Below are 20,825 nucleotides of genomic sequence, written 5' to 3'. Positions count from 1 at the left end.
GTACACACACACTATTGTCCAGAGCCCCTAGTTACAGCCTCAATGACAGAAACAAAGAAATGCACCCCCCCCCCTGTGAAAATACTGTTATTTCATCAAAACGTATATTATGACTGTGTAATAGGTTCTGTACTGTACTGCTGACTTACACGTTTTTCATATAGTGCTGTAGGTAAAAATAAAAAAAAAAATTCTGTTTCGAATTTAAGGGGGAAAAAAAGACATCTAACAGTCCCAATTTTTGTCATTCGAGTTATTTCAATTTCCTATTTGAATTTCTTTGATCTCTGCATGCAGCTTCCCAGGTCCTGCAGCCATGCGCAGCAATACGGGGACACAATAGCGTACCTGCTTCCAGTGAGGCTCACCGGTATGGCAATTACAATCTCTTCGGGGGCATTTGAAAAGGTGGAACATGCTCCCCCACACCCGGGGGGGCCGTTTGGCACGTGACCGGCACTCGCACTGCTGCCATGACCGTTAGCTGTTCTGGGAAGGGTTGTCATTGGACCTGATGAGCATCCGTGCAGTAATAGCGCCACCCCCACCCCCCCCACCCCCCACAGAATCAAAAGGGGACACAAACACGAACGTAAACATAAGCAAAATTAAATCCACAGAAATAATCCCAGCTATATGCACTCTTCTGAACTGCACTGTTTTTTTTCCTTTTGCCTCCGCAAGGTTTCCTGTTACGTTTTTTTCGCAACATCTATGCTGCATTTTTTAAGAAAGCAATTTCATGCAAATCACAAGAAATAAAAGCACCACTCAGAGACCTCAGGTAAAAATGTAGATATTCAGGGAGCCAAGAGGCAACATCAATAATTTCCTGTTTTCCCCCCACATGCCCAAATCACTTCATGCTCGACGAACTCTACAAACTTTTCCTGATGCCTTTCTAGAATATATTCATAGCCAACACTGCAAGGATCATTTAGCTGCATTATTTAAGAGGGTAACAAGTTATAATGAAATTAAAAGTGAAGGAACACGTGTCTCAGAAATGCAGAACATTCCAGAGTCATCGATTCGGGTGCATCTTGCGAGGGCCACAGACTTCAGCACGCTAATGCCGTGCGTTACATAACGCCCTAATACCTGCGCAAACTGGCGAAATGCGAAGTCTTCATAAATCCACTTTAAAGACAGACAATATTTACACCGAGTTAAGTAAATAAGATAAAGATGGGCAAGCTGCCCCCTCTAAATGCATTAGCCGTGAACTTCCTTATCGAGCTCTCAGCGCTCTGACTGTTAAAAGATGGGCTCCCAGGCCTGGAAATAGTCTTTGTTACCCAATTAGTTTACCGACAGCCTTGCTGTATAATATTCTTGTTTGACAGGCCTGTACATACAGCTCAATGTGCAGGACCACCGGGGTGGCCTGACGGACACTCTCCAGACGGATTCTCTGTGTCCCGTATCAGGTTTCTTTATCATCTACCGCCGCGATAGTGTGGAGGACAAACTAGCGGAAGAGAAAAAAAAAATCTGCTTGTATTTTCGCTGAATACTTTCATTTTCTGCTGTTCATCCATCTGTAGTCATTTGACAGGGCTTTGTTTTTGGCCTTGGCAGGGGAGACGAGAGGAGGGAGTGAGGTGGGGGGGTGCAAAGGATAGCGGCACTTATCAGGGGCCAGCAGCAGGGGCCTGCCACCCATGAGGAAGCCGTCCGCTGGGGGAGGCGAAGCACGCCTCGATGCTCTCTGCTCCCCCAGCCAGCGTTGTCGGGAGGAGGAACTTCAGTTTGGGTGATCCCTGGAGTACCCAGGTGAGGATTTCAGGAGCAGGTACAACTTCTGCAGCTAGCCTGTCATATAACGCGCTCTGCTTCCCCATTTTTAATCATGTGACCGTGGTGAAATGTGAAGCGGCTAGGAGGCTAACGTGCTAACGTGCAGGAGATGACGAGCGTGGCACATAACGGCGACTCTGTGACTCTGCAGCTGGAGTCAGATGTTGACTTTGTGAGGCTCAGCGGGCTAAGCCTCTGTGCCTGTGATCGGAACGTTGCTGGTTTTGAGCCTGGTCTCAGGCAGGTTAGTCATGTCTGTGGGCGTTGAGCGAGGCCCTTAACCCTCCCAGCTCCATGGGTACAGCTGCAGATTGCTGCCAAGCTTGCTCTCAACTACATGTGCATCTTAGAGACCAGGATAGAGGATTTCCCCATGGGGATCAATAAAGTAACATTATTATTAGAAGTAACAAATCATAGTTAGCATGATTATTGTTACTGGGAACTAACACTGGCTACTTGCACATATCCTCGCTAATAAAAGCCAACGGATGACCATCGAAACGGTGTTGAGTTATATTTTCTTTTACAACATGTCGCTCGTGACATTAGCCGAGAACGTAATAAACCGGTTCCTTACCACTTGCACAATTAACTTATTCCACTTCACTTTCTATATTACGATACGCTAATTAGGAGGAGGCAGAAATGAGCGGGAAGATAGGGCCTTCCTGAAGAAGTTGTTTTAATGGCTAACAAGTGCGGCCATGACAATGACAGATGGGACCGCATCCGGCAGAACGTATGTGCTATTTCGCCATTGGTTCCTCCTATGGCGTACATACAAGCTTACATGCCTTTGCCATCTATGTTCAGCATGTTCTTCATCATACAGGCCAGTGAAATTATCCAATTAGTAACACATTCGTTTATAACTGGTAGCAAACTTGGATTAGCCTGGGTGGCTACCGTTTTTAATTTTGCGACCAACTTCCCAATTGGGAATGCCGCAAACTTCTGGACTGGCACTCAAAGCCAAGGAACTTGAAGCACGTGAAGGTGATGCGGGCGCAGCAGAGGGGAACGTCTGCTCAACTGGCTCCCGCTTAATACCGCCATGTTGCTCGGACAACCTTTAGCGCTGTCGCCCCGCTGGTTCCCTGGCAGACAGCTAACTCCCAGGAGGAGGGAAGAGTAAAAGCCCTCCCCACTCTACCACCCACCGTCGGGAGTCTCTTGACTCCCGATCTAAACTCGCTGAGCTTTCACAGTTCACCAGTCAGCCCCCCCCCCCCCCCAACCGTCAAAGGAGGGGGGGCAACGACAGGAAGCTGTCCGTTTAGCCGACGACAAGGTGAAGATCTCAGCTGTTCTCCTGGAAGATTCCGCTCATTAAAGAAAAAAAGAACTTCCCTCCATAATTGAGATTATTTTAACATGCTATGGAGGAACGCTCCAGAAATGGAATGCTTTGGCCGGATTTACGACGTTTTTCCTCTTCTTCCATTGTCTGGGAGAGAGTCTTCTCCTGATAGCTTTATCCATGTAGCTGGGGATGTCAATGCTATAGTCTCTACAGCACGATAACATGAACGGAAAAAAAAATGGCAGTTACCTCCAGATAATGATGTAAAGTTTTCAACAAAAGACCTCTGAGCACAAAATGTGTGAGAAAAAAAAAAAAGTTAATTGTAACATCACACAGGTTTAACAATAAGCCAACTGCTAGATAATTTGTTTACATGAGAAAAACCTTTACCCACAGTAGATTGGTTTAGATCTAGCTGTTTTCTTCTGGAGTATCTCTGTAGTTCAAATCAAAGGTATGATAACACTCTAACTCCTCTGCATAGTCATGGGAGAAGCAGGGAATTTCAGGCCAGATAACCTGTAGGCAAAGTCTATCTAGGTAGGCAGGCCCTAAGAGCCACCCGCCGTGGCCTAAGATCGTTACAGCGATTAACTGATGTTCAGGGTGAAATCACGAAGAGACCAACACAGAAATCTTTAGATACGTCTGTCCCGATCAATTCCAGCATAACACATAAACACAACGCCGGTAACCATGTCAACACAGCTAGAAAAGGCGCGTACAAAGGAACTTGGCTACTTTTCCACTAACATTTTGCACGTTTTGTTCTCTAACGCCTCGACCACAATCTTCGATTAAGTCCAAATCCAAAATAGTCAATTCCTGCTTTGAATTTGCTCTTAAAATCCGACAGACATACAATCGCAGATGATTCCATCACATCTTCCTAAATAAGCTATTTCACAGATGCCAAGAATAGATATGGATTCATTATATAATATTTAATGTAACATATAATATTGCATGAAATATTAAACCAAGGAGACATGTTTGAATTTTCTAAGTGCGTCTTAAATTTTCCATCCATCCATCCATCTTCTATACCCGCTTCTGGCCTTGAAAATTATAAAAATGTTGTCGAAGCAGGTAACATTTGTCACTGGAAGCTAAAATAAGTCACAATGAAGGCGCTCTGTTTGTACCATTATATTTGTAATAATACTCAGTTGATTTTATGACATTCAGGTAATCTAAAGCCTCGATTTTGCACCACTCTCCCGCCTGGAGCAGATCTATCTAACACTGTTGTTTGCAAGTGTAACTGCATGTGTATGTGTGTATACAGCAGCCAGAGAATGTGTGTGCGTGTGTGTGTGTGAGCGTGTGTGTGAGCGTGTGTGTGAGCGTGTGTGTGAGCGTGCGAGCCCCATCCGTACTCCACTCTCAAGTCCCACTGATTCTCCTTTCCAGCCATGTTGAATCCTCTTTTCCTTATCAGGCGAGAGCAGACCTGCATCGGCTCTCCTCGCTATGACAGAGGCTACAACAATGGGCGCGCGATACCGCTGCTTAGCGCTGCGTTTCGGAAGGGGAACCTGCCACGGGCGCAGATTAACAACAACACACACACACACACACACACACACACACACACACTCGCACGCGCGTGCACACACAAGCCCAGACGCACGCGCGTGCGAGCAAAATAGATTGCGACCGCCAAAACAAAACATTTTTCAGAATGCCTCCCCCGTGATTAATGCAGTGATGACAAGAAGAAAAATATAATTTCGGGCGGGGGAAAAAATTCACTGCCACTTGTTAAAGTTTGGGCCGCTAACAATAAACACACTGGAGGGAGAAAATAGGGGTGGGGGTGGGGGGGGGGGTTGGTGGAATAGCCAGGCGGGAGGGAGAGGAATCGAAGGAGATAAATACATGAGTGATGGGTTGAATAATTTCCCCAGCTTTTTTTGGTATGTGGGCCCCTGTACCTAACCCCTAACTAAATAACACAATGAGAATATTCCGGGCTCTGACAGCTTCTACCTTCTTCCAGCTGCAAATTAAGACAGTATCTTGTCATTTTTTGCAGCCCCCGCGTGCTGCCGGTCGAAGCTCTCCAGCTCCGCGTCTCAGGCAACGCTCCGGTGGCTGCTGAGGAACCCGGGCCCTGCGAAACGAGCGCACGTCCGGAAGATCAAAGCCCTTTCCCAGACATATGCTACTGTACCTTCTCTTCAGCCAGATAAAGACTCCTTAAAAACGCAGTGGAACACACCTCGAAAACAAATCACACGATAATGCAGCAGAAAGGGAGAAAAAGCCTAATCGTTCCAGAAAGGAAAAACAAACAATAACCCAAACTATAAAAATATGACAGATTTTTTTTTATCGAAATATAAATTATTTACAACCATTACATTTTCAAAGGATTTTGCATGTCATGGGCTTTTAGTTCAAGGTCAATGATAATAAACAGTGATTTGAGAAACTCTAGAAATTTATGACAAAACATTCATTAACCTGGACCTCTATTGTGTCAAAGTCACAAGCCTTCATTAAAATTAAAAAGGAAAATATATTATATACAGTAGATATAAAATTTATCTGTGCAAGTGGTGTGCAGCAATAATATAACCCTATATTAACACATAGATTTATTAGCATGGAAATCTTTAATTGCTTGTTAGGACAGTAAGACAGTAACAATTGAAGTCGACTCGCTGTCACATTAAAGGTTAGCTGCAAGGAAATGTTTACTAACTGGCTATTTTACCAGACATATGAAGGCACAAGAACACACAAGGACAGGAGCTCAGTTACTGACGGCGTAGCACATCTACAAGCGACATCTCGGTGACAGAGAGGACAAGCCGTCACCGGTGCCGTCAGAGCAGATAAAAATAAAACACAGTTGTTGTCACTATCATCGCGCTACGGAACACGGCATGGACTCAGCGCAGGTCAGGAACTGCACACTTTTTAGTACTTCCAATGTAGGCCACAGCATCCTTCATTAGGTGCCGTAATTATCAAAGAGTTAATTTTTAAATTGGACATAACGAGGAACCATACCTTCATTAACGGACATCCAGAACGGAACCTAAATCTGCAACCCATTATTAGCTCTTGTCCAAATCAATTATTAACACCTAAAATGGGCTCAATATTTCCGAAAGTCTACTTAGGATGAGGCATGGGCTTGTGTCAGGTTCTGCCAAGCTTAGGTAATTACCACAGCTAAGACACCTGCTACTCAATCGCCTCGACCCAGAATGGTAATTCAGCCCCCACTACAGACATTTAGGTCTAGGTGTCAACATTCATTTGCGTTAATTTGGTGAGCGGGCTTCCACGAGCCTTCCGACCCACCCCCCCCTTGCTGAGTGTGATAGTAGCTCACCTGCATGGGGCTGATTGCGTAATTGGAGTCTAATGGTCTGATTGATCTGCCCAAGGAGCGGGGAAGAAGGCAGGGCAGCGGTAATTTCATCACTCACTCGGGCGAAGCGCAAGAGAGTCGGGAACAGGCCTGGGCACACTTTGGGTCTACGTGCCAGAGGCCAACCTTGACCGACTGCACCACTGTTCCTGAAATGCAACCCCCCGTGTCATGAATGATGATGTCTCCTGTAATCTCGATTTGCTTCCCGAAATTTCACCTGGGCTTGGTCATCCCAGAGGCCTGTTGATGTTCCAAATCTTCTTGTCACAGCGAACAAGTGACAACTATGCAATTAAGAATCATGCACCATGACCATAGATAAAACCCCATCGAGTTAGTTAAAATTTTTGTTCAACGAAATAATAAGAGCCTAAAACTCCTCCAATACCAGTGAATCAGTTATGAAAGTCTTCCAGACGATACGAAGAAGAAAAACATGGATTGAAAGTATAGAACTAAGCAAATGTAGCTCAATGGCTAAATTAGAGAATAAATATCCCCACAAACCTTTGCATCTGCTTAACATTTCACCTCCAAAGCATCTTCATAAATTTCCCACTTTATGACATCTCTATGAGGTACAATTCTACCATAGACCCCCGGACAAAGCATGCATACTGATGTTTGCATCTGAATTGGCCTCATGTGGGGAATATTAGCTTCCAACATGACCTTCAGGTCACAATGGCATACGGTCGGCTCCGAGTCAAACATCCAGCATTGACAATGCCCGGAATCAGGTCACCCTTCAAGCTGCGATGAGACAGAAGACTGAATTTGTGTGACATCACACTCGTGCTTCTTGGCTCAAAATGTAATCAGCTATAGATCTGCCAAAAAAAGACACCTAGAGATCAACTGTAATACTTGCAAAGTTTTTCCAACATGCAGTAGAAAACAAAATGTACATTTCCCATGTTTTTCAGACAATATCTGCATTTTATCTTTTTTTCACTACCAAATATATGAAAAATAGGGAAACAAATTTCCCCTGATCAATAAAGTCCATCTCATCTTATCTTATCTTATCTTATCTTATCTTATCAGTGTGTCTCTCACTTATGACGGCAGAGCATATTAATGATGAAGCACAATCTTTGTGCAAGTAGAGTTCTTGATTTGAGTCTGCTGACCAAACCCTGTATTTGAAAGCCCACACTTCAGCACCTGCCATCAATGTTGTACCTGGATGACTGGAGTAATTCATTCACCTCCACGGTTTCGAAATTCAAATGAAAAAAAGAGCAACGCTGAGATTTAGTAGCCTCTCAAGGTCAAGCCGCAGAAATTCCCTCTTGGGTGCGGTACAGGTGCAGGGAGTGATCAAGCTTCATTTCTAACTTAAGTGCTTTATTGCCCCCAATGACCCAGTAGTGAAATACCCAGCATGCATAAGGACCAGGCAGCTCTCTGCCTGACCCTGGGTAGAGATCTGCAGCGTCTCCTTTGATGGGATCCCCCTTATGGCCTCACACTGGTATCGACTTGTTTCCAAAGGTTGCGTTGAGTCCGATTCTCCGTTTAAACCAAATCGTGTTAGGAGCCCAGCCCGACCACTTCGTCCTCTCTGTGAAACTATGAACGACGCTCTGAGAGAGGTGCCGCTCGACGGTCAAATGACAGACCTCTTCGGTATTCCACCCTCAATGCATTCCGAATAACATTCCGCACATTCCAAGGATCTAGTTGAAATCTCCACATGTAATGCGTTGTATCAGGAGAGGAACAAGAGAAAAATCTTCTGCCTGTCTGTCATCATCAGAGACGTCCTTTGGGAAACGCAGAAGTTGTGTCTTGCGGCACAGAAAGCGCCTTGTGTTAAATGAGCCCCAGGGTCCTTAAATCACAGCCTTGCACAGCACTAAACGAACCCTTTAATTACTATGGTTTAAACATTATTTTTAACCTCCTCCTCACCCTCCCCCAAACCATTACCCCGATAAATCCCACCCCCACTGGTGATCTTTGAACTGTGAGGTTTTTGCTCAAATGAAGGAATTTCACCGGCACGTGGGAATGATTCAGCGGCTCAGTTCGAACCCGCGATAACCTCGCGCCTCCTCCGTTGAGGTGCATTTAAACTCGCTCTCCTCCCCTCCTCCCCGGCCGGCATTTCCATTTTAATTGTCCCCGCTGTTTCTGGTGCCGGCGTGTCATCGAATCGGAGCGTCGTGGGACCGTTCCGTGTGAACTCACGTTAGGAGCGGAACCAATATTTGTGCTTTTTGTAACGTTTTTGAAGCGTTAATCCACAAGGAAAGCTAACTTATAACGTGGCATGGGAAAGGGTGTTAAGTTTTCAGTACTGGAAAAAATACATAGTTATTTCAAAGGCATTCCATTATTTATTTCTTAGCTACTGGTGGGGGTAGTGGGGTCACATGGGATACAGGCTCTGAAATGGGCCAAACCATTTTGGAGCAGGATTCAGTGAAGTTGTGTAGAAGTAATCCGAGAAAAAAATGGACCGCTGAGTCCCAAACTCCTTGAGGACAATTCCTTATGTTTCCTAACAGGATAACTGAGATTCGTTACAATTTTTAATAAGTATTGCTTAATTAATCCAAAAGCAAAATTAAATATTAAACCCTAAAGGACTTCTTTTTCCACCAGAGCAGTCAGGTCAACATATTTTTTTTTAAGTAGTTAAAAGAACTTAACGAGGATGTTTAAACAAGCGAAGCTAGCTGATTGCTATAAATCTGTGTGGAGAATAACATCAAATACAATGGGTGGTGAATAGACTGAACCAGGGTCTGGACTCACCTCAAAATCTACCAATTAAACCATATAGTCGTAAAATATGCAGATTAAAGGGTTAAAACGGATGCACTTCAAAGCTTTTCGTTAGGCTAAGTTGACTCCAGAATAGTCAACTCCGTGTCAAAGGGATGTCAAGGGAGACGGCCCCCTCCCCTTAAAACCAGCTTCGCCACGATCCGTCGTACGTGGTGGGGGGGCTGCTTCCAAGCGATGAAAGACAAAGTCAAGGTAGCGAAGCAGCTAGCGACTGGCTAACGGCAGGGCACGTCCGTGGGAGAGGGGAAGCAGGGGCGACATACCGTGCTGCCACCGTCGGGGCTCATCTCGATCTTCCCCTCGAACGGCCCCCACGTGGTCCCCACAGAGAGCTGCTGCCGGCTGTGAATCCGCCGCTCTCCGTCTTTCTGGAAGACGTCCAGTTCTCCTAAAACGGCAAGGTGAAAGCCATCACACGTGGGCTACAACTGCCAGGACAACTTTCAACTCGAGACCTAAAGTGATAAATCTCCCTCGTTTGCTCCATGAGTCTCAAGGGGTGATGTGTACAGTTAGCTTCTGAGAGACTACAAATCTCTTGACCCTTAAGCCCCCCCCCCCAGTCTTTGTTTTTCCCCAAATAAAACATTTCCCCACTGGCACATTCCTGTATTTTTAGTAGACGTAGCTTATCTACCATCTAACGTGCCTGATTAAGGAATCATTTTGCTGTAAGAACTTCATCCAACTTCATCCACAAGTGCGCCAGGATTGATTACTGACTGCTCTGCAGCTTTCTTCAGGTCGAGTGAGTCATTAACGGGGGAGGGGGGCTTCATCAGGGGACCCTGACCCATGCCAGGTTTGGCCTAGTGGCTTTTAGTCAATACTGCAAAGCGTTTAAATTTTAGATTAAAAAAAAGAGTTCTGCTTCAATGTGCTTCTCATCTGCTATCGTGAAACTTTAATTTTGCGCGCTTTTGTACTGCATTTTTGCCAAGTGGACCGTAGCACTTCGTCCGAGATAACTTTATCGGCTAAATGAATAAAATGCAAACGTAAGACGCTAAATAAGACAGACCGCCGTGTAACTGACAATGTGGGCCTGGACTTAGGCTTACCTGCTTACATTTGTGGATGAACTTCAGTGGAAAGGAGTCTGTGATGGGGTGTGTGTGTGTGTGTGTGTGTGTGTCGCGGGGGGTTATATGAAAATAACCCCACCAAAAGCCCTTTTGGAAGCCCTCAGCTCCTCTGATAATCTCAATGAGATGTTGCAGGCTTGGTAGCTGGCAGCAGAACTATTTTGGGTTTTTCCTGGAAGGGCCCCTCTCGTTAGAGCTCTGTGGAACTCCAGCTAATTAAATGTGTAACCGGATAGCACTGTGAGCCCTATCTTATCTCTTAGATTTAGTGTACTTTTTTAGGGCAGTGATTAATCAAATAGTTATGATAATGGACTCCCGGTCACGACTCCCGCTTTCTCGAGAAAGTCATGCGGATCTCAAGTGTGCATTTCCGAGCGGTCGCCTTGGCAACGCAGAGAGTTTCGATTAAGGAAGACTGACTGGCTTTGGAGAAATCAGACCCTTAAATTTCACAGCAACCTGCATGTGCATCTGCTCAGACTACAGGGGGCGCCCCACCTTTCCCCTTAATAAAGCTCCACCCTCTTACTCTCTGCATATGAGACGCAATTAACAAGCATCATTTGAGCCAAAACACTGAAATAATAAAAAATAAATCCCAGAGTGGCATCTTTAACATCTCATTGTGGGTATTTCCCAAGTATTGCAGTACTCCTGCTAAAGACTGCTGCAACTTTCTTGTGTATTTTTGCCCTCTGTATCCTTAGAAAGCCTGAAAAGAGATTTAGTAGGTGAACTGCTGACCACAAGTAGAGTTATATAATAATATTTGGCAATATTTATATTTGCACTTATGCGATTGTAGTTTCCTTACAAGGAATGCACCTTTTCTAAGAGAATAGCAGCAATCCTCTCCCGGGATTTAAACCTGCTGAATCGCACCAACACCCAAGACTTTATTCTCCACTATCCAGGAGTTTCCTCCTAGAACTTTTTCCCATGTCTCTAATGCACTGAGGTATCAGCCTGATTGCACTACTGTAAAAGGTGGTTTCCATTATAATAAATGAATACATGTAATTACCGCTTAAGATATTAGCACCTGGTGCAAAAAATTGGGGGTCTAATACTTTTGGCTGAGGAATGCGGATGAAAAGGTCGTATTAGGGGATGGAAAACCTTCCACGGCAGCACCTGTGTGCACTGCTGGACTCTTTGTCTTCTATGTGAACCGAGGGGGAAACACGAGCGGGAACATTTTCCCTCTCAGCCCAGGCAGCACCCGGAGTGGCAGGGCAGCGTGGTTGGGAGAGGTGGGTAAAGCTCATTAAGACAAAATAATTAAGCATCCAAGCACAGCTGGCAAGCATCAGGGAGAAAGGAACGCGGAGAAACAGACCCGGCTTGATGCATCCTGTTTGTCCTCTGATAAGGCCATCGGCCCTTTACCACTTGGATGTGGGCTCACGCTTAGCCCTGCTTGACACTCTGGAAAGCTGTCCCCGGTGGTGGATTCTGTGGTATGGGGGATGGAAGGGTTTGGGGGGAGGGGGGCGGCATGCATAGTGACTGGGTGCCAGTTGTTTGTGTCCCCTTCCAAACGTAGCCAGAGGACCTTGAATTCCCAGCTGCCTCTTCACAGCTGTTGCCCACACCAGCAAAATTTAAAAAGAGGTCTGAGGAGAACATGGAATCCAAAAGTACAAATTGCATACGCATCGGGGAAAACGCCACACTTAATAACACTGTTAAAACATCATTAGAACACGGTTACAACATCAACCTTTATTCTATACACGAGCTTCACCAGCTATTTTGTCTTATACAGGCAATAATATGCCTTTGTTACCAGTTTCCAAACGCGAGGCTGTACTCAGATGAATGAGAGCAGAAGACCACTGGCACGAATAAATAAATTTTCAGATTGGATAACATACTTTTAAATCGATCTTAAAATACCTTTTCATTGAAAATCCTGTTTTCACCAAAATGTCTTTAACTAGCCATATGCAATAAAAATCTGTACTATATATCATGCACAGGTGGCGTAGTAAATATGATTATGTATGCAAAGTGTCTTATGCGGTCTGATGGCATCTCCTGTCATCAAAAGAAAACTACAGATATTTAAAATTCATTTTTCCAAGACTAATCAACCAAACTATCAAAAAATTCTATTTAGAGGGAGTTTGTCACATGATCAAGGAGCGACTGAAAGCCTAGGATTCACCCATCACTGACATCCTTCAGGAAACTCATCCCAGCCCCAAAATGCCACAGTCTTGGCAAGAAGCAGCTGACGTGGGACTACGGAGATTTCTCCAACCCCCCACCCCCCCCACATCCTCCGATAAGATCATCATCTGTCGCTAGACTCTAGGGTCTGTTCCTGCTCTCCACAGATACTTGGCACACCAATGACTGTCCCTTTATGTGGATGAGATCCTCCTCTGATAGGACCAAGACACCCAGTGCTGGCATCTGTTTGCCATGTGCCACGAACGGACGGAAGCGGAGATGCCTTTCTTCCACTAGTGCCGCATGGCAACAAGCAGAGGAGGGCCGGCTCGCAGAGAACGGCGCGCCACCTGAGGCCAGCCCTGGCCAGGGGTGACCCTGATCGACATCTGCCTGACGTCAACTCCAGGCCCAACCAGGCTTCGTGAAGAAAGTGGCTGCGAAATTTATCCAGCTCTTAACCAAACTGTCCCCTCAGCAGCCACCAGGGTTGAACTCCTTGGAGCTAATCTGCGATCTGATGTCATAATCGACGACTAAGGGCAGCACAGTGATGTGGTCATCAGGAACATTCAAACTGTCCTCCTGCTTTACTTGTTTAACCAATTTACCCTCATTAATGTTCATTTACTTTAAGTGGTCAGGGTTATGGTTAGATCAGGGTTAAGGTTAGGGTACGACTACTGAAGGAACAAGTCATGAGTAATACACGTTAAATACTGATCTCATGTTTGTTCATCGTCAATGAATCACGTTTCATTGTTTATCTCAAGTAGTGATTATATTTGTCCATAATTTGTACTTCAGCTTTGCTGAAGTTTCCAAATACATTACAATAAACCTGGGAAGAATTTAGCAGTCTGGCACCTGTCCTGTGTGTACCACTGTCCTGTGTGTACCCCTGTCCTGTGTGTACTCCTGCCTGTGTGTACCACTGTCCTGTGTATACTCCTGCCTGTGTGTACCTCTGTCCTGTGTGTACCCCTGTCCTGTGTGTACCCCTGTCCTGTGTGTACCACTGTCCTGTGTATACTCCTGCCTGTGTGTACCCCTGTCCTGTGTGTACCCCTGTCCTGTGTGTACCACTGTCCTGTGTGTACCCCTGTCCTGTGTGTACTCCTGCCTGTGTGTGCCACTGTCCTGTGTGTACCACTGTCCTGTGTGTACTCCTGCCTGTGTGTACCCCTGTCCTGTGTGTACCACTGTCCTGTGTGTGCCACTGTCCTGTGTGTACCACTGTCCTGTGTGTACTCCTGCCTGTGTGTACCCCTGTCCTGTGTGTACCACTGTCCTGTGTATACTCCTGCCTGTGTGTACCCCTGTCCTGTGTGCCCCAGCCTTTGTGTACCTCTGTCCTGTGTGTACTCCTGCCTGTGTGTACCACTGTCCTGTGTGTACCCCTGTCCTGTGTGTACCACTGTCCTGTGTATACCACTGTCCTGTGTGTACCCCTGTCCTGTGTGTACCCCTGTCCTGTGTGTACTCCTGCCTGTGTGTGCCACTGTCCTGTGTGTACCACTGTCCTGTGTGTACTCCTGCCTGTGTGTACCCCTGTCCTGTGTGTACCACTGTCCTGTGTGTGCCACTGTCCTGTGTGTACCCCTGTCCTGTGTGTACCACTGTCCTGTGTATACCACTGTCCTGTGTGTACCCCTGTCCTGTGTGTACCCCTGTCCTGTGTGTACTCCTGCCTGTGTGTGCCACTGTCCTGTGTGTACCCCTGTCCTGTGTGTACTCCTGCCTGTGTGTGCCACTGTCCTGTGTGTACCACTGTCCTGTGTGTACTCCTGCCTGTGTGTACCCCTGTCCTGTGTGTACCACTGTCCTGTGTGTACCCCTGTCCTGTGTGTACCCCTGTCCTGTGTGTACCACTGTCCTGTGTATACTCCTGCCTGTGTGTACCTCTGTCCTGTGTGTACCCCTGTCCTGTGTGCCCCAGCCTGTGTGTACCCCTGTCCTGTGTGCCCCAGCCTGTGTGTACCACTGTCCTGTACCATTTCTGTGGAAAATTAGAGTCACAATTAAGTGACATTAACATCCCACACTTTAAAAAAGAAGTAGTGATGCCCACATCTTGTGTGAGTGAGAAGCTACGAGATGCGGAAACTCCCGCGTGACAATTCACAGGGTGAAGCTATCGGAGGCATCGCTATCGTCGGCACAGGGTACAGCACTGCCAAAATAGGATACAAATTAATATAGCATGCGGAGCGTACAGGCTGCAATGCAGTGTGCTGTATCGCCTGACAAAAGGTGCTACAGCTTTAAAGGAGATATGCGATATGAAATTTAACAGCTGAAGGAGAAATGTCACTGTGCCTTGATAAGAGAGCGATGAACTTTCTCCCCCTCCCCCCTGCCCCCCCATCCAGAACCACTATTATCAGGTCCAAGTGAGCAAAATACATCATTTATAACCTAGAGCCACACCATTATCTCCTGGCGAGACACTTGTTTTAAAACGCAGAAGGAGTCCTTATTTCTCACTCTGTCTGGCTCAAGTCTCACTCTGAGAAAGTCGATGGCCTCGCTGACAAAGTTTCCAGTCAGGTGCGTACGGTAACTTGAAGGGGGGTGAGTAGGCTTCAGAGCTTGGCCCCCCACGGCCACCGGAATGTTCCAGGTCAACTTTGTTTTCAGACAATTGGAATTAGGAGAGACTTTAAAAGGACACAGCGGGTTGGCCTGGACCCAAAGGATGGGTGATGATACTCATGAGCCGTCCAAGACGTTTAGGGCGTCCCGATGACGGGTCTTTTGGGTCACATGATATTTTGCTGCTATTGATTTCAGTAAAAACAAAAAAAAAAAAACAAATCAATTAGGTAAAATTACCTAACACCATATTAAGCATATTAAGTATAAGGAATTTAAGATGTGCATCTTAAATTTTCCGTCCATCCATCCATTTTCCATAACCGTTTATATAGTGATACTGGAAGTCATCCCTGCAAATGCAGTACACTACAGAGCACGCTACCACAGTCAGAATCACAGTCTCAGTCAGAATCAGTCTCAGTCAGAATCACAGTCTCAGTCATGATCACAGTCTCAGTCATGATCACAGTCTCAGTCATAATCACAGTCTCAGTCAGAATCACAGTCTCAGTCATAATCACAGTCTCAGTCAGAATCACAGTCTCAGTCATAATCACAGTCTCAGTCAGAATCACAGTCTCAGTCAGAATCACATAGCATGGGCATATTTATTTATCTAACCCATTTGCGTAACTGCATCTTCTTATGGGCTGCAGCAAGAAACCAGAATGCCATGAGGAAACTATTAGAAAAATTCTGAAAAATAAATTATACTTTCCTAATGCATGAGCATAGCAATAGAGTACAGTAAGCGAATCTCTCTAACATCTATCTTCTGAAAATACACCACACTTGAGATCAATGACTGGCTTTTAAGAGAGGAGAAAATCAACTGCTTCACAAGTATCTGTACTAACATCTAGAGGACGATGCGTCTTCATCACGTTTATGGGCCGAAACTTAATAATTGAAATCCCTTCACAGAATATAATTAAGATCCAATGTGCCAGAACAAAGCATAAGAATAATTTGTAGATTAAACTCTGAGACATCCTTTAATTCAGGACGATCTAAGATTTGTTCATCAGTTCATTTGTTGAACATACTATGTTTCCAACTGTGGTTACGTAAAATGGGTGAAAAATAGTATTTTGAGATCAGAACATGATTTTGATGTAAAGACACGAAACAATATCTTTAAATGAGATACTTCTACTAAGTTATATATGCATACATACAGACAAACATACATTTATATAGATACACACACACACACACACCACACCTGCCGGTTCATGCAAATATATAATCAGCCAATCACATCGCACCAGCTCAAAGCATAAAACAATACAGACAGAAGGCACAAGCTTCAGTTAAGGGTCAGAATCTGAAGATAATGTGCAGATCTGCGTGATGCTGACCATGGCACGGATGTTGGTGCCAGACAGAATACTTTGAGTATTTCATCTCCTGGGACTTTCATGCAGAACCGGCCGCTAGAGTTTACAACGAACAGTGAGAAAAACAAAAAACATGGAGCGGCAGCTCCCTGGGTGGAAACACCTTGGTGGTGAGAGAATGGTTATGGTTCAAGCTGACAAGAAGGTCACCGTACCTCAAATAGTCACTCTTTACAACAGTGGGACATTATCGGTGGATTCGCTACAACAGCAGCAGATCACTTCAGATTCCATTCCTGTCAGCGGAGACCAGGAATCTGAGGCCACGGTTAAAGATTGAAAGACTTCGCCTCATCTGATGAATCTCGATTTCTGCTGAGGCACACAGACGGCAGGGTCTGAATTTGGCGCATGCAGCCTGAATCCATGGAGCCAACCTACCTTGTGTCAGCAGTTCATGGCTGGTTGTGGCGCTGTAATACTGCGGGAGCCTTTTCTTGGCACACACTGAGCCACCTAATACCAATCGAGCGCCATTTAAATCTGAATATTGTCGATGGGCAGGTGCATCCCTGTATGGCCACAATTTGACCACCTTCTAATGGCTGCTTCCAGCGGGATGATGCACTGTGTCACAAAGCGCAGGTCATCTCAGACTGGTTCCATGTTACAATCAGTTCAAGGTCCTTCAATGGCCTCGATTCACCAGATCTGGGATGCGGTGGGAGATTCTCAGCGTGCAGCACTTACATGATGCAATAATGACAACATAGACCAGAATCTCTCAGGAATGTTTCCTGCACCCTGTTGAGGCCGTGGAGAATATAGATATATATTCTGGCAGAACAGCGCAACAGTAGGTAGAACCGTAGTCTTTCAGGCTTGATTCCAGTTCTGTACACATCTGTTTGCATAGGTTTCCTTCAGGTCCTCTGGTTCACACTCTGCGATGGTCTGCCACCCCATTCAGGCTGCTCCCCTGCTCTGTTCCCCATAACTTCTAGATAGGCTCCTAGCTTTCCTGCCACCCAAGCGGGATTAGCAGTTGGAAAATGAATGGATTGGTTTGTTTGGTTATTTTTCAAAATGAAAGCTAAACAAATGAAGATGAAACAGCAGGAAATCTGTGTTTTACTTCAGCAGTATTACTTACATAATATGGGGGTGGGATTGACTCACCAGTAACGGATTCCCCTTACTACACCCATCATTAGCACCAAAATGGCTTTCTACCCTTTTTCCACACTCAATTACAGGGATTTCAAAGTTCCCCTAACCGGAATTCTGTTTTTCCTGGGTGACCTAGTTGTCTTTTGTGAGTAGGTTTTAGCCAGAGCAGTTTGACAGTCAACAGATAAGATGGATTAAGCTCCCCCCCCCCATCCAGTTTTGATGTGAACAGCGTAAAAGTGGGTTAAATCATCCAGTTTTCAGGAGTATTTTTAAATGCCTGGAGATACGACGATAGAGAGGCTAAACTTAAGTCTCCAGCTGGGAAGGTCAAGGTCAGCGTGGCAAAGCTAACGACCCCTCCAACGGAGAGGATGGGGCCATCGAGCCTGAGATACACGTGGCCGGGCAACTCTTCTCCCAACGCTGGAGGGGGGTGGGGAAGCTGAGGGAATTCTCCACGGCCGTCTCAGATCACCCGGAGTGCCGGCGCACCTTCCTTCTGTTTCACCTGCCGTTCCTGTTTCATCCGCACGCCTCGTTAAACGTGTGCAAAGTAAGGAGTCGCTGAAAGCAGGCGGATAATGTAAGCGGCATAGCTGCTGGCTTAATCGCAGGCCGCTCCATCAGCGGTGCTCTGTCCACCTTCCCGCCCCCCCCCCCATTCATGCAGCTCAGTGTGGTTTAATAAAGCCGTCTCAGTACTACACTCAAAGGGTCATCAGCATCTCCCCCGGCAATCCAAACCCGCAAACTTTCGCTCAAAGATAAGGCCTTGAAACGGGATTGCTTTTTGTTTCAATGAAAAATAGGACTAAACAAAAACAAACGTATTTATGTAGTTGATTGCTCCCTTGATTTTGTGAATAAACACTAAGTTACAGTGCCGAGCACCGGGGGAAGGGGGGTGAATCGGTAATAAATCAGCTTGCTGACAAAAACAGCGGGAGTGAGCAGGCTGGAGCGTCCGCCTGCCTGCAGTACATTTGCAAGCACGAGCTCTGTTATTCTGCTCTGTTATTCTGCTCCAGATCTGGCCAGATGGGATCAGTGCTACCGATTCCATCGCCATGGTAACGTTAAACGTCCGTCGGCGTCATTACCGGCTGACCCAGACAGTGCGGCACGTCTTACCGGTTTGGCACCGCATCCGGGGGAATAGCTGGCTAACGGCTGAGCTTGAAACTTTTTTTTTTTTTTTTCCTTTCGGCGCAGGGAGGTATCTGACCGAGAAAAGAGCGAATGTCGAGAATATATCAATGCATCTGCATGCGCACAATGAAAGAAGACATGCCCAGCAGCTCAGGATCAGCCCCCACCCCCCCCCTTCACCTTGCACCTTTGAAATATGTGACAGAGAGGCTGTTCTCACAAGGCCTTTTGCTGGCTGAATTGCAGTAGCTTGTGGGCACTGGGCAGTTCGATGTTTAGTGGGGTTAAGCTACCAGGAATGGAGACGGATGCCTGCCGGCAGAAAGACTAAAGTTCCAGAAAACAGAAAGAACGTGGCTGGACGGCTGGCCGCATGTCGGATCACATGGCCATTGCAGAATATATGGAGGAAATGACAGAGAAATAAGACACTTCTAAATTGTGAAAATATATATTTGGAAGATAGTAATTTTGCTGAATAAAAGAAAAACTAAAACAAATGAATTCACAAAAAAAAACAAGATCACATGGGACATTCTAAACACAGTCGAGGATTAATTAGCTGAGCATTTATAGTTTTTCTGGACATGTGAGCTATTAAGTCGTCCTAACAGAGCTGTCAGAAAGCGGCGCGTCTGTGAGAAAGCGCCGTGCTGATTACTGCGTTTATACCTTTGGTCACATGACGTGATGCAGCCAATCCCTCGCAGCAACAAGTCTTATCGTCCCATACATTCCTTGTGCTGAATATTCGCTCATAAAAAACAAAAAAATAAATAAAAAGCCGGGAGAAAACAGGAAGCATATTTGGCAACCCTCTGCAGGACTGTCTTCGGTACCCACACAAATATTTTTTAAACAATCATTCAAATAAAAGCAAAATTCAGTCACATATTATCATCCCCCTGCCACACATCTGAAGTTGGTAGGAAACATTAGGGACGTATTTAGAAACATTTTGCAGACAGTTTTTTTCTTATTTTTTTATTTTTTCCTTTCTCTCCCCCATGTCAGTGACAGGGGGAAGTAATCCTATACACAGGCTGCTATTGTGAAATGGGAGACTAGCCTCCTTCACTGGCACAGACCAGATGCACCTCACTCTCTATCCTAATCTGTAAACGACTTAAAGGAGCCTTATCTCTGGGCTCTTCTGCTTCATTTCATGCTTGATTTACTTTAATTTGTCTGATAGGGCACAAGGATTTGGAAATGGCCCATCTTTCGGCGGAAAATGTTCTGATTTTTCTCTGGCATTGTTATGTGCTTTTTTTTTTTACTTTCTCTCTCCGTCTCTCTCTCTCTCTCTCTCCCTCTCTCCCCGTCTCTCTTTCTCTCTCCCTCCTTTTTTCCATGCCGAGGAGGAATCTTGCACCGGTGCAGCAGCCTGTTTGAGTGCATTTTAGATTCACGCTAACACAGCAGAAAACGCCCCCCCCCCCCCACACGATGCGGGCACGATTCTCCCCGCGATGGGCGACATCGACCCTGAAGGCGCGTCTGCTCTCCGATCGCTGTGGTGACCGAGCGCCTTGAACCGCGAAGATCTTATGTTTAAGTTAAGGGAGAACTGGCCCTCCAGTTTACAGGGTGTGTGTGACCGACAGGGGCTGTGATAAAGCACCAACTCCCCCCCCCCCCCCCCCGTCACACGTATAAACGGAAGATGAGAGTGAGCAGTATGGGCTCCTAGTACTTTGTAAGCCCCCTCCCCAGCACTAAATACACCCCCTTCCTCTTTTTTGTGAATGGCTACCAAAGCAGTGAGACATATCTCTCTGCAGACAAACAATGCTCACCCTCGTACCTCCTCTGGGTCCTCCCCCATGATCGAGGCGGGACTCACAGTGGCCCAGGCTGCCCCACCATAAATGCACTCATGTTTCACTGTGATGCAATTAATTGCTGTGGTCACTGCTGAAGTGCCCCCCCCCCCCCCCCAACTATAGCTAATGAAAATCAAATGTTATCATGAAGGTGAAAATCAATGTTATAATTTT

The 20,825-nt window shown here is 45.9% G+C and overlaps 1 protein-coding gene across 1 annotated transcript in view; it reads right to left on the bottom strand.

Annotated features, from left to right (window-relative positions):
* The window catches only part of zfpm2a (zinc finger protein, FOG family member 2a), a 118,050-nt gene that overhangs the window by 46,895 nt on the left and 50,330 nt on the right, over window positions 1–20,825 (bottom strand). Inside the window, exon 4 of the mRNA XM_049026614.1 lies at window positions 9,563–9,687. Coding sequence (XP_048882571.1) covers window positions 9,563–9,687 — 125 coding nt within the window. The remainder of the gene's footprint in view (window positions 1–9,562; window positions 9,688–20,825) is intronic.

Source organism: Brienomyrus brachyistius, chromosome 9 (assembly GCF_023856365.1).
Source record: "Brienomyrus brachyistius isolate T26 chromosome 9, BBRACH_0.4, whole genome shotgun sequence".
NCBI lineage: Eukaryota > Metazoa > Chordata > Actinopteri > Osteoglossiformes > Mormyridae > Brienomyrus > Brienomyrus brachyistius.
The sequence above is the reverse complement of the archived record's forward strand: the minus strand, read 5'-3'. Positions and strand labels throughout refer to the sequence as shown.